The sequence below is a fragment of the Schistocerca serialis genome, chromosome 10, assembly GCF_023864345.2.
Source record: "Schistocerca serialis cubense isolate TAMUIC-IGC-003099 chromosome 10, iqSchSeri2.2, whole genome shotgun sequence".
Classification (NCBI taxonomy): Eukaryota; Metazoa; Arthropoda; class Insecta; order Orthoptera; family Acrididae; genus Schistocerca; species Schistocerca serialis.
Genome location: NC_064647.1, coordinates 176326584 through 176341821, shown reverse-complemented (window position 1 = coordinate 176341821; position 15238 = coordinate 176326584). Strand labels below are relative to the sequence as shown.

The 15238-nt window shown below is 42.1% G+C and overlaps 1 protein-coding gene across 1 annotated transcript in view; it reads left to right on the top strand.

Moving 5' to 3' along the window:
- The window catches only part of LOC126424979 (vam6/Vps39-like protein), a 120922-nt gene that overhangs the window by 68973 nt on the left and 36711 nt on the right, over positions 1-15238 (top strand). Inside the window, exons 9-11 of the mRNA XM_050087865.1 lie at positions 3450-3635; positions 9247-9469; positions 12035-12207. Coding sequence (XP_049943822.1) covers positions 3450-3635; positions 9247-9469; positions 12035-12207 — 582 coding nt within the window. The remainder of the gene's footprint in view (positions 1-3449; positions 3636-9246; positions 9470-12034; positions 12208-15238) is intronic.

Sequence of the window (15238 nt, the reverse complement as noted above, 5' to 3'; positions counted from 1 at the left end):
TTGTTCCCATCAACTGCATCCTAAGTTATTCCAAACATAATCCTGAAGCACGTACATAATATTGTGCTTTTCAGATTGGAAGTGACTAATATTCGGTAAAAAGATTCGTCTTCTTCTTCTTTTTCTTTTTCTTCTTCTTCTTTTTTGTCCTTTCACTTTAACAATAGTAGTCATTTGTTGCATGGTGGTTCCTCTATAAACTGATAATTGGCTCATAATACAAATAAATATCATAAAGAAATTATGGTTTTGTATTTCCTTATACTTGTTGTAACGAGTAGCAAGAGGAAAGTCAGTTGCCATTTTCAAAAAAGCTATAGGGACGTACCTAATTTAATGTGAAGATGCAAGTGAGTAATCTGGTGTAAACTGAAATAGACTGCCTTTAAAATGAATAATGAAATAGAAGAAATGTCCATATAATATATTAATTTGACACCTTAAATTTACTGATGATTAGATCTTTGACGGTAAATCACAAAGTGTTTCAGACTAACAGTTTGCAAATATTGGTTGTATCATGTTTAATTATTTTAGTAGCCGGCCACGGTGGCCGAGCGGTTCTAGGCACTTCAGTCTGGAACCACACGACTGCTACAGTCGCAGGTTCGAATCCTGCCTCGGCCATGGATGTGTGTGATGTCCTTAGGTTAGTTAGGTTTAAGTAGTTCTAAGTTCTAGGGGACTGATGACCTCAGATGTTAAGTCCCATAGTGCTCAGAGCCATTTGAACTGTTTTAGTAAATGCATTTTGACACTACATTTCTGTTACTACATTATCTTTCAGTGTAATTTTTAACTGGGTTGTTTCTAACTAGTTGAAAGCTGTATAAATGTTTCATGAAGTTTCAGGATTGCAGCGCACTATGTCAACCTCCTGTCATGATATTTCAGCTGACAACCATTCAGCGATCTTCAAGTGAGTGTGTAGCACTGGAGATTACTAGTTCATATTGCGAACTTCATACCAAAACTTGGCGGGGAGACACATGTGCAAAGGCAGCCACTATTTGAGAGACGTCTGTTGAGTTTCGTGTGTTCTATAAATATTGCTCCATATATGGTGTGCAGGCACATGTGTAATGGTGATACTCAGTGGTGTAAATTGCCTGGACATTTATAAGTTGGGGCAAATGCCTACAATAAATGCCTGGGCAAATGGCCAAAATTCATAAATGTCCAGATATTTTTGCATTTTAAAGATTAATTTATAAGTGGGGCCCATAAAAAATTTAAGCTGATATTTAGTATTGGAAAAGGTGTTTTACAACACTGCTTCTTCAGTGGTTAGGTAATCAAGTAGAAAAAGCTGCTTGAGAGTTCGGGAAAGTTATTAGTAAAAACAAATTGGACTATGAACATAACTTTTTACATTTTTAGGGAGGCAAATCCTTGGGAAGTTCAAAGTAATTTTTGAAATAAAGTATAGTTTCCATTGAGTACCGGTAGCTAGTCCATAGGTAATATTTTTGCTTACTACTGATTCTGATTCCACGATTCCAAGAATCATCAATTCTCTAGGAATTGACTAGTATCAGAATTGAACGATTTCAGGGTCTTGGGCATCGAGTCCTTGTTGTTAAATCTTTTTTATATTAATGTTCTCATTTTATCTTCACAGCAGTGCAGTTATATGAAAGTGGATAAAGAAAGGAGCAGAATAGAAAACTATAGTCTGACTCATATGTCACTGCAACTGATTCCCCACCCCCACCCCACTGAAAACAGTTTAAGAACACAGTTATCATAAAAAAAAACGCATGCCAACTGTTTAATACATTCAGTAATAATTTTACTATCAATAACCATTCTACAATAATATTTAGAGATGTGACCCAGATTATAAAATGTATTACGTTAAGAAGCGATGACCTAAGGACAGTGTTTTTTGTACTGCCTTACCACTACACAGCTGTTGAATACAGTGTCTCTGTGAATGTGAGAGGGGGGAGGGGGGGGGGGGGGGAGTACAACTCGTAAAAAGAAATAGGACACTATAAATGATAAGTGACTGTCAGCAATGTGTGCCCATAGTTGAAAAGCTAGCTTCTCTCTCCTTTCCTTTCATTCTTAATCGTAAAGGCAGCAAATGATAAAGTGTAAACATTTCCTAACATTTAGTATCAGGAGTATCATTCTGTCCCTTACTTTAATTTTTAAATTATACATACTAGCAGTAAAAATTTAAAAGGTGCTTTTTTTTACAAATTCCCAGATTTGGGGTGATTAAAACTGTGGAGTTAAAATTCAGATTTCAGAATTAAATTAACTGTCACTAGACGTGTCACTGGTCATGAAATATTTTCTTTCTGAAGAAATCAAAGAAATCATAAGGTCCCATGCCTAATCCAGTTGAAAGTTGCCATCACGATTAATAAGATCTTCTGCCAAACGTATTTCTACTGATTCCTTCATAACTCAGTCCCGGAAGAATCTTGCCGAGGCTAAGATATCTGTGGCAGTATACTACATGATGTCTTGTGGAGATACAATGCTTGTCTGTGGCTGACTTACTGGGCTGCAAAAGGCGAGTGTGGTGATCATGTTCAACACGTGTTTCAAGCACTATGCACATTGTCTGGCCAGCGTGGGCTTTGCCACACAGGTTAGATATTCTGTAGATTCCGGAGTACTCTGCCAGTGTCCAGTGTGGCAAAGCCTACATTGGTCAGACAATGCACACAGTGCATTAAAGATGCATTGAGCACGATCACCACACTCACCTTTCACAGCCCAGTAAGTCAGCGATCGCCAAGCATTGTATCTTCACAGGAAGTTCCATGGATTATTCTGCCACAGAAATCTTGGCATTGACGAGATCCTTTTGGGATTCAGTCATTAAGGAATCAATAGAAATACGTTTGGCGGAAGATCCTATTAATCGTGATAGCGGGTTTCAACTGGATAAGGCGTGAGACCTGGTGATTTCTTTCAATTTCTTCAGAAAGAAAAAATTTTATGACCAACAACACGGTCAGTAACAGTTAATTTAAATAATTCTGACAGCTGGATTTTAACTCCATGAGTGCGCATTCTAACAGAGAGCGCACATTTAGCATCACTTTTGTGCATATGCCTGCATGTTGTAGATGGAGCAATATTTGACGAGGGCACAAGAATTGACAAAGGTCACTCATGTAGCAGCTGCCTTTGCGTGTGTGTATCCGCACCAATTTTTGGTATAAAGTTAGTGATGTGAACTAGCAATCTCCAGTGAAAGACACTCACCTGAAGGTGGCCGAATGGTTGTCAGCCGAAACATCGTGGCAAGAAGTTGAAGTAATCTGCTTGTAGTCCTGAAAATTCATGGAATACTATTTATGAAGGGAAAATTTCAAGAAATACATCGAGGTGTGTGCTGTTTATCTGACATCCTCAAAATGTGTTGTAATTTAATTTAAAACTACAGTGCCATCACCATATTTACAAGATGCAAAAAATGTTGACAGGTCCGTCTTAAATTGATGGCTGGCAACACTGTCCAAAACAAAGCCATGGGTAACAATGTGAATAATAACAACAATTATAACATAAGGAACAGTGACAATGTAGTGGCAGAGGGAAGCAACATGAACAAGTCCACACAACAGCTGCTGCAAATCATAGACACAACTCTGCTGAAATGTTACCTTCAGGTAATTGAACATTAATTTAAAAAGAAGATAGCCGCTACTTTTAGCTTTATACTTCTTGAATTTTGAATTATGACTTTCCCTTCACTCCCAGCTTCAGGCAGTGTTGGCTTCGGTCACACAGCTTGAGGCTGTTGCAAATGAGCATCACTGTGGGGGTCCGGATGGGGGTTTGTCGGGGATGGCCAGCTCGTCCCACACATCCCCCGATTGGACTACGACTGTGGCTGCCCGGGATACTGCCCACATTGAGGCTGATCCCTCACCTGTGGTAGAGTGGGAAGTCGTCTTGAGGTGTGGCAGTGGGCGAAAGACATTCCGGAGGGCTGAACGGAAGGCCTCTCCAGTTTGTCTGATGAACCGGTTTCAGGCTCTGTCTCAGGCTGATACTGATCTTCGGCCAGACGTGGCTGCTTGTCCTGTTCCAGAGGTTGCCCCTCAGTCTGCAAGATCCGAGCGGTTGCAGAGGGTGGGCTTACTGGTAGTTGGGAGCTCCAACGTCGGGCGCGTAATGGGGCCCCTTAGGGATATGGCGGCAAGAGAGGGGAAGAAAACCAATGTGCACTCCGTGTGCAGTCATTCCAGATGTGGAAAGGGTCCTTCCGGATGCCATGAAGGGTACAGGGTGCACCCATCTGCAGGTGGTCACTCATGTCGGCACCAGTGATGTGTGTCGCTATGGATCGGAGGAAATCCTCTCTGGCTTCCGGCGGCTATCTGATTTGGTGAAGACTGCCAGTCTCGCTAGCGGGATGAAAGCAGAGCTCACCATCTGCAGCATCGTCGACAGGACTGACTGCAGACCTTTGGTACAGAGCCGAGTGGAGGGTCTGAATCAGAGGCTGAGACGGTTCTGCGACCGTGTGGGCTGCAGATTTCTCGACTTGCGCCATAGGGTGGTGGGGTTTCGGGTTCCGCTGGATAGGTCAGGAGTCCACCACACGCAGCAAGCGGCTACACGGGTAGCAGGGGTTGTGTGGTGTGGACTGGGCAGTTTTTTAGGTTAGATGGGCAGAAAGGGCGGCAGCCTCAAAGGGTGCGGGGCAAAGTCAGGACATGCGGGGACCAAGCACCAATCGCTATTGTAATTGTAAACTGTCGAAGCTGCATTGGTAAAGTACCGGAACTTCAAGCGCTGATAGAAAGCACCGAAGCTGAAATCGTCATAGGTACAGAAAGCTGGCTGAAGCCAGAGATAAATTCTGCCGAAATTTTTACAAATGCACAGACGGTGTTTAGAAAGGATGGATTGCATGCAACCGGTGGTGGCATGTTTGTCGCTGTTAATAGTAGTTTATCTTGTAGTGAAGTAGAAGTGGATAGTTCCTGTGAATTATTATGGGTGGAGGTTACACTCAACAACCGAGCTAGGTTAATAGCTGGCTCCTTTTACTGACCTCCCAACTCAGCAGCATTAGTGGCAGAACAACTGAGAGAAAATTTGGAATACATTTCACATAAATTTTCTCAGCATGTTATAGTCTTAGGTGGAGATTTCAATTTACCAGATATAGACTGGGACACTCAGATGTTTAGGAAGAGTGGTAGGGACAGAGCATCGAGTGACATTATACTGAGTGCACTATCCAAAAATTACCTCGAGCAATTAAACAGAGAACCGACTCGTGGAGATAACATCTTGGACCTACTGGTAATAAACAGACCCGAACTTTTCGACTCTGTAAGTGCGGAACAGGGAATCAGTGATCATAAGGCCGTTGCAGCATCCCTGAATATGGAAGTTAATAGGAATGTAAAAAAAGGGAGGAAGGTTTATCTGTTTAGCAAGATTAATAGAAGGCAGATTTCAGACTACCTAACAGATCAAAACGAAAATTTCTGTTCCAACACTGACAATGTTGAGTGTTTATGGAAAAAGTTCAAGGCAATCGTAGAATGCGTTTTAGACAGGTACATGCCGAGTAAAACTGTGAGGGATGGGAAAAACCCACCGTGGTTCAATAACAAAGTTAGGAAACTACTGCGAAAGCAAAAAGATCTTCACTCCAAGTGTAAACGCAGCCAAAACCTCTCAGACAAACAGAGGCTAAACGATGTCAAAGTTAGTGTAAGGAGGGCTATGCATGAAGCGTTCGGTGAATTCGAAAGTAAAATTCTATGTACCGACTTGACGGAAAACCCTAGGAAGTTCTGGTCTTACGTTAAATCAGTAAGTGGCTCGAAACAGCATATCCAGACACTCCGGGATGATGATGGCAATTCCCGGGTTCGATTCCCGGCGGGGTCAGGGATTTTCTCTGCCTCGTGATGGCTGGGTGTTGTGTGCTGTCCTTAGGTTAGTTAGGTTTAAGTAGTTCTAAGTTCTAGGGGACTGATGACCATAGATGTTAAGTCCCATAGTGCTCAGAGCCATTTGAACCAATTTTTGATGATGGCATTGAAACAGAGGATGACACGTGTAAAGCTGAAATGCTAAACACCTTTTTCCAAAGCTGTTTCACAGAGGAAGACTGCACTGCAGTTCCTTCTATAAATCCTCGCACAAACGAAAAAATGGCTGACATCAAAATAAGTGTCCAAGGAATAGAAAAGCAACTGGAATCACTCAACAGAGGAAAGTCCACTGGACCTGACGGGATACCAATTTGATTCTACACAGAGTACGCGAAAGAACTTGCCCCCCTTCTAACAGCTGTGTACCGCAAGTCTCTAGAGGAACGGAAGGTTCCAAATGATTGGAAAAGAGCACAGGTAGTCCCAGTCTTCAAGAAGGGTCGTCGAGCAGATGCGCAAAACTATAGACCAATATCTCTGACGTCGATCTGTTGTAGAATTCTAGAACATGTTTTTTGCTCACGTATCATGTCGTTTTTGGAAACCTGGAATCTACTCTGTAGGAATCAACATGGATTCCGGAAACAGCGATCGTGAGAGACCCAACTCGCTTTATTTGTTCACGAGGCCCAGGAAATATTAGATACAGGCTCCCAGGTAGATGCTATTTTCCTTGACTTCCGGAAGGCGTTTGATACAGTTCCGCACTGTCGCCTGATAAACAAAGTAAGAGCCTACGGAATATCAGACCAGCTGTGTGGCTGGATTGAAGAGTTTTTAGCAAACAGAACACAGCATGTTGTTATCAATGGAGAGACGTCTACAGACATTAAAGTAACCTCTGGCGTGCCACAGGGGAGTGTTATGGGACCATTGCTTTTCACAATATATATAAATGACCTAGTAGATAGTGTCGGAAGTTCCATGCGGCTTTTCGCGGATGATGCTGTAGTATACAGAGAAGTTGCTGCATTAGAAAATTGTAGCGAAATGCAGGAAGATCTGCAGCGGGTAGGCACTTGGTGCAGGGAGTGGCAACTGACCCTTAACATAGACAAATGTAATGTATTGCGAATACATAGAAAGAAGGTTCCTTTATTGTATGATTATATGATAGCGGAACACACACTATTAGCAGTTACTTCTGTAAAATATCTGGGAGTATGCGTGCGGAACGATTTGAAGTGGAATGATCATATAAAATTAATTGTTGGTAAGGCGGGTACCAGGTTGAGATTCATTGGGAGAGTCCTTAGAAAATGTAGTCCATCAACAAAGGAGGTGGCTTACAAAACACTCGTTCGACCTATGCTTGAGTATTGCTCATCAGTGTGGGATCCGTACCAGATCGGGTTGACAGAGGAGATAGAGAAGATCCAAAGAAGAGCGGCGCGTTTCGTCACAGGGTTATTTGGTAACCGTGATAGCGTTACAGAGATGTTTAGCAAACTCAAGTGGCAGACTCTGCAAGAGAGGCGCTCTGCATCGCAGTGTAGCTTGCTCGCCAGGTTTCGAGAGGGTGCGTTTCTGGATGAGGTATCGAATATATTGCTTCCCCCTACTTATACCTCCGGAGGAGATCATGAATGTAAAATTAGAGAGATTCGAGTGCGCACGGAGGCCTTCCGGCAGTCGTTCTTCCCGCGAACCATACGCGACTGGAACAGAAAAGGGAGGTAATGACAGTGGCACGTAAAGTGCCCTCCGCCACACTCTGTTGGGTGGCTTGCGGAGTATAAATGTAGATGTAGATGTAGAATTCTTTCCATGTAGTCTCCAACCTGTGTCTGTCTCCAGTCACCTTATTTTTCTTTTCCTCGCCTCCAGTACTTTTCCTTTCTCCCTTGTGCTTTGTGCATTTAGAAGAAGATTTAGTGCTACATCATGTATTGTTGTACAGGGTGTCCACATGAAACCAACCTGATTTCCAAATGCAATTAAAAACCAATATGAGACTTAAATACTTGCAGTTTGCAGTATCGTGTAAAGTAACCTAAAATTTTTGTAGAGAAAAATTAATACACTTCTACATACACTCGTTTTGTAAATCATAAGATGTCTAGATGATACCCTACCTCAACCCATGTGCGCATAAGCACATCTGGCGTGAAGAAGGCCATTGCATCCACAGTTGCACAGTTTGTACTTTGTGAGCCTGCAAGCAAAGTTGTTTATGTAGCACCTGTACTGTTGAGCAAATGATGTTTAGCTCTCTCGATGCTTGACAAACTGACTTTGATGGGTTTCTTTGGAAGATCCCTCTGATCTCTAACTTTTCACCACATGTGTGTTTTCCGCCAGAATCTGACTATCTGTTGATGTTCTCATCAGCTAGCAATTTGTTGTACCACATCTTAATCTTCTTAATGTCTGGCAGGTCCCTTTGAAATTCATATCAGAAATTTCTGTGGAGAGCAATAGGTTATTTGGTTTCTACATACCACACTACATATTAAGGTCACTTTTGAAGTGCAGTCATTTCTGGTAATTATTTAATATCTGAAACAAAACAAAAAGGAGCTGATTGGAAGAAATTTTCAGAGAACTTTTTGAATTGTTTTATATGATGCTGCAAACCACAAGTGGAGCTGGTTTCGTGTGGGCTCCCTGTATATCTGCATCCTTACAGCTCTCATTCTGAGAATGTTAAAATTTTTTTATATAATTTATGCTATTTCACATTGGATTCTCTCATTTAATTTGTCCTTTATCACCACTGTTGTCCAACTGAAGACTACATAAAAAATTTTTAGAAGTTACAGTACAGTTACTGTACAGCGCATGGTGGAGGGTGCTTTGTACCAGTGTTATGACTGCATTAGAGTGATATTTTCGGAATCAGTCCTTATTCTTCGAGAGAATCTTGTCTCCCCCCCCCCCCTCTTCTCGTTTTCTCGTTTTCTTCGATGCCTCTCCCACCCTCCCAGTCTCTCTCTCTCTCTCTCTCTCTCTCTCTCTCTCTCTCTCTCTCTCTCTCTCTCTCTCTCTCCCCCCTCTCCCTCTTCTCTTGGTGTTATTTTTTTCTTTTTCTTTCTCCTTTTTCATCATGCCCCTCTTATCCCTGTTGTCTCTGTCCCCATTGAATGTAACAGTACGTTCTGGCGCAAACAAAGGACACAAGTCTCAAAGCTGAACCGTATTGTCCAGTGCCTTGTTTATGTGCAGTTTTTCTGCTTACCACTTTCTCAACATACTGAGTGACTGTCTTTTCTCATTCTCATGCCATTAATTGAACTCTCACAGCATTTTCTATTATCGTATCAGTATAGTATTCGTAGACTTGTTCACCGTTATGCGAAGATTATGACAACTATTGCAGACAAACGACGCCTTGGTGGCTCCCCTGCTGAGGCTGAACCAGTGTCACCTGGTGGAGACAGAGAAGACCCTGCGGAGACACCAAAAGTACAGTGAGCTGGTGATACTGTACCAGACCAAGGGCCTGCACCGAAAGGCACTGGAACTGCTGCAGAAGCAGGCCGACCAAGTAGACTCAGCCCTGTATGGACATGAGCGCACCATCCAGTACCTACAGCACCTCGGTGAGTTAAAGGGCCAAGCCGGACTCTCACCATCGTTGTCAGTACTGCTCCATTCAAAGAGAGAGAGGGGGGAGGGGGAGAGAAAGATAGATAGATAGATAGTTAGAGGGCGGGAGTGGGAGAGAGAGAGAGAGAGAGAGAGGGGGGGGGGGGGGGTATATATTGAAGTATGTAAATAAATGATTTGTAAAACAAAAGAAAGGACACAATGGAAATTTCAAATCCCCTAGACACTATTTAACAAAATTAAAAGCTATATACTACATACAGGGCAAACCCAAACTCTACTTATAAAATTTAGGATTTTGTTGAAAGATATTTTCTGGGTATTTTGATATAAGGTATTCACGCTGTCCTGCAGCTCGTGAGAGAGTAATTGCATTGTGCATCATTTCTAATCGCTGTTTTTCTCTGTATCTGTATTGCACTTAGTGTGTCTGTGCAAATGTTGATGGTAATTGCTGTGTCTTGTTTGTGAAACTGGAACCTTACTTACTTTTACATACCCGGAAATTTCTTTTAAAGTTTTTAGCTCAATATCAGGCCATGTTCAGTGCTTCATTTTTGGCAAGCCATATGTCATCAAGGGTACATCTTGTGGTGTGGTTGGGACATTTTAGATGACTTTCTGTGTCCTGCACTTCACCGCAGTTTCATTTGTTCTCTGTTTCTCATTGACACCTCATATAATCTGATTTGTATTAACTGGCGCTACACTCATTCTAATGTAATTTGGTGTTCTCTAAAACTTCCTGCTTCCTGCTGCAGAGTAGCCCTTCAGGGACTACAATGACAGCATCTCTTTCACTGTCTGCCACCATTGGCAATTCATTCGTGTTGGTCATAGCTAATTGGGTGACAGTGTACGATAGCCATTGAAAATCACTGAACCTAATGACTTGTTTTGGTGGAAAATACAAATTCATCACTTTTGTTTTCGACATAGCATGCGATTGACTTTTAGTGTACTATTATGGATTATAAAGTTGGTTTCTGGTTTTTGTGTTTATTTCTTCCATTGTATGTTCCTAGGAATATGAAAGGATTTCTTAGAACATCATTTCATACATTAGCATTATAGGTACGTTGTGAGTTGGCAAGCCAATGAATGTGACTGGAAGGAAACTGGCGACTGATCTGTATCGCAGCGTGATGATCATTTCGAAAACTGTGTGGGATATTTCACAATGTCACATTTTTAAGGTGATCGGTAGACTGGAACCTAAGAGTACAGATTAAATTTTACAAAATATTCTCTTTTATGTGGTAGCATTCTGCACGATAAATTCCATTACCTTACCACATAATTCTGCACACTTGACATCATAAGGGTGTTTATGTAATGCTATTATCTCATTGGTTCTGCTGTCTTGTCTAATGATGCAACTAATGATTCATTGTGGTCACTTCCTATTGTTCACCATGCTGGAAAAGCTACTGACACTGTAAGTGCACATGTACTGTTCGCCCCCGAATCTTGCACTCTGTTCTGCTCAGTTCTCTTGATTTGTTTTTCTTGTATATGGACATCGATACACAGCAGTATGAATAGGTGTAGTGATGAAGAGTTGACCAATATGACCCTCACATAAAATTTCACCAAATTTGATGCAAGAGCAGCAACCCATGCTGGGCCAACTGTTCATGCTGTGATGGCAACGACATCTCGGTACTTTCACAGCTTTAACTTTTCATCATGTCATGAGCCTTCTCATGATAACTCTGTAGATAAGGGCATTGCCCACAAAATGCAAGGTTCTGGTCTCAAATTTTGATTAGGCGCACAGTTTAATCTGCCTGGTAGTTTCACAACAGTACACAGTGTGCTGCAAAGTGAAAGACTCATTCTACAAAAATGAATTTTTGTTTAAAGCCCCAAATAAATACCAAGAGTGCTACCCTCAGAAATCATTATGATTCCTTCTGTCCACATACAACCTGTCATCACCCATTGTCCTTTCCCTGGCAGCAAGGTCATCCTAGATTGCAGCCATCTGATGGGTTTTGGGTCTTTTTACAGAAAGTTTTTCTTCCACCTCTCTTTCAAAATTTGTTTGAGACACTCGTGCAGGCTCCACTCTCATTACATGCCCATATCACCATACTCTGGTTGTGCTAATTCACTCCATAAGCGGTGTCTTGATTCTAGGTTTCTTCCGTACCTTACCATTTTGGTCTTCTGGATGGTGGATTTAAGGACTTTCATTTCTTATGCTTGGAGTCTCATCGACTTTTTCTTTGTGAGGGTGCATGCTAACATCATAGGCCGATATTGGTACAAAGTAACTCTTGAATATCCCTGATTTTGCTTTTTTGGGAATTGTGTCATCTCATAATGGGCTGTTATTTGTAGTAGAATTTTGGCACCCTTTTGCGCTCGTTTGGTAATCTTCTGTCTAATCAGATTATGCCTGGAGATTATATATCCAAGGTACAGAAAACTTTAGATGTAAGCCAGTTAATAGCACAAACAAGTTCATCACATTATGGCTAATAGTTCATTGTTAACTTCAAGACAACTGTGGACCATGAACATTATAGCATGTCTTTCAAAATAATTCACAGGCAAGGATCACATAAATCTGATCTTCGATTTTGCCGGCTGGGTGCTGGAGAGAAGTCCTGAGGAAGGCCTGCGGATATTCACAGATGATTTGCATGAAGTTGAGCAGCTGCCTCGTCCCAAGGTGCTGGATTTTCTGCTCAGGAATCATAGGGACCTTGTAGTGCCATATCTGGTGAGTAATAGACACTTAGTTGTAAGATTCTTTAACTATACTCATTCATATTATAGCGCTGCAGTATGTGTTTGAAATCTAAATGCGGACGCTGTAACTGATACTGTAACGACACTATCGATACAGACTAATGTGCAAAACTTAAGGAAAAAAGTAACTTTTGCTTTGTGTGTCATTTCCAAGGATCATAGCCTGATGAAATTTGGACCATATCTAGAAAGAACTGCTACTTAATAGTACAGGAGGCCGCAGAAAGAAAACAATGAGATGAAAAAAAAATGATGCTTTTATTCAAAGACAATAATTACACTGAAATCAGTGTGACTTATGATGGTCCCCTGGTCATTACAAAAGGCAGGACAAGGTTCATAATAGGGTATGTGATTACCATGGACAGCAATGCATGCTCTGCAATGTGATCCCATGTTGGCCACAAGGGTGGTAAGGAATCCTTATGGTAGGGCATCCCATACCTCTGCCATAGCAGTTGGCAACTAGTGGATAGTCGTGGATGCGTGTGGACTTGCTGCAATACATCTCCCAGTGCATCCCACACATACTCAGTGGGATTTAAGTTGGGCAAATCGACAGGCCAGTCCCTTCACCAAATATCCTCTCGTTCCAAGAGCTCCTCCATGTGCACCATTCCGTGTTGTCATGCACTGCCGTCCACAAACGTAGTCGGGCCTGAGTGGCTCCTAAAAAGATGCACGTGGGAAAAAGAGTACAGTGGCACATTTAAGTTGCCAGTGAGTGTACTGCAGTTCAAACATTTGCAGGTCAGTATGTACATGCAGTAGTATGCCACCCAACACCATAACACGTGGACCACCAAAATGACCATGTTTGACAATGTTCCTGGATTCATTATACGAGGGTTATTCAGAAAATAGGGAATGTTTTGGCAAGGAAAAAAAAACTAAGTACAAGAAATACAATTTATTATATACATCTGAAAGAGTGACTGACATACTAATTTTCCTCATAGTCACCAAACACATTGAGGCACTTATCATAGTGGTGGACAAGCTTTGAAAGACCTGCGTCATACAATTCTGCCACATGAGACTTCAGCCAGTGAGTCACACCCACCTGGAATTCCACATCATCATCAAAGCACTGCGTTGCAAGCCAGTTCTTCATCTTGGGAAACAGGTGGAAGTCGCTTGGTGCAAAATCGGGTCTCTAGGGTGGATGAGGGAAAATTTCCAATGTGGATGAATTAGGGAGTTCCTTGGTGTGGTTTGCCACGTGAGCTCGGGCATTGTCGTGCAAAAACAAAATTTTGGACGTCAGCTTTCCTCAGGGTTTGTTTTGAACTGCTCTTCTAAGGCTGTGCAAAATTTGACAGTACCGGGCAGAATTTATGGTTGCTCCACATTTGAGAAAAATCAGTAAGAAGCACACCTTGCCTATCCCAAAACACTGTCGCCATCAACTTCTAGCTGACAAGGTTTGCAAACATTTTCTTGGTTTTTGGGGGGACCTTGTGTGCTCCCACTCTATGGACTGTTGTCTCACAATTGATGTGTTTTACCCAAATCTCATCACCAGTTAAGATTCCATCCAGTAATTAATCACCATGTTTGTGGTAGGCCTCCAGAAATGTCAACGTTGCCCCCATTCGCTGTTCTTTATGGTGCTGTGTATGCATTTTGGGCACCTATCATGCACAAAATTTGAGGTAGCCTAGCTTTTGAGTGACAATTTCAAACAACATAGTCCGTGAAACTTATGGAAAAGAAAGCAGAAAGCTCCGTTATTGTGAAGTGATGATTTTCATGAATTGTTTCATCAACTTTATCATCAGTCACAATGCTCGGGTGTCCACTCTCCTCTTCATCATTAATGTTGGTTCAGCCATTTTTAAACCGAATACACCATTTCTGGATGGAACATTCACTCATTAAGTTGTTTCCGTACACTTCGCACTGTTCACAATAAATTTCTATAGGTTTTAGGTTTTTTGCCAACAAAAACTGTACCACAGACTGCACCTCACAACTGGCGGGATTTTTTATTGCAGCGTACATTTCAAATTTGAATATCGAAAAAACCAGATGTGCAGAGACGTTCCCCCTGTCATGGATGGATGCCGACTGAGCTGCCAAGCACGCACAAACCAAAATATATGCGATCAGTGCGCACCTAGCGGTGTCAGACGGAAACGTTTCCTACTTTCTGAATAGCCCTCATATGTTCCCACCTCTCGCCATATGAGGGACTGAATATCCTGTCATCTGAGAAGAGCACATGACTCCTCATCGGCCCAGTCCCTATACTCCACTACCATTATAATGCCAGTGTGCGGGCATCAATGGAACATGGTGTACCAGTCATCAGGCAAGTCACCGTGTCATTGTAGAGTGTGACTTGACTTGTCTTCTAGTCCTGTTAAATGTGGTTGCAATTGCACTCACGTTTGACATGGGCCCCTCCTTGCTTGTTGCACAATGTAGTGGTTATCTGCCACCGTAGTTAACAGTGGTCGACCACCTCCTCTCCTTTGGGCAGAAGTGCACGTGTTTCGGAATGCTCCCCACGCAAGTGAAATAATGCTGTGACGTTACCAAACTCCCGGGCTAAGCTCGTTGCATTTCGTCCGTCTTCCAGCTTACTTTTGATTCTTCCCTGTGTGAAGTCATCCAGATGTCTGCAGGCCTTGCTGTAGTGAAGGACACTAGTATAGTGCATTGTGGTTGATCAGTGATTGACTGATGCTGTACGTCCAACTTCCAACTTCTTGTACATGACTGGGAGACCTCTAGCAATATGCTTCTGTACTTTCTATTCATTTGCACCAAGTTTTTAATATATCATGTTACTTTATCTATCTTGTCATAGAGTTTTGCAGAGCAGTGTATTTGAGGTCACCGACATCATTGTGTCCTTTCTGTTGTGTTTCAGTTTATTTCTCTTCCTCGTGTTGGAAGTATGTTTCATTACAAGGAGGTAGAATAAACAGTTAGTACTTATCTTGAAGGGGCAACATTCCAAGCCATTAAGAGACATCATTGCGAAAACAAGTGGC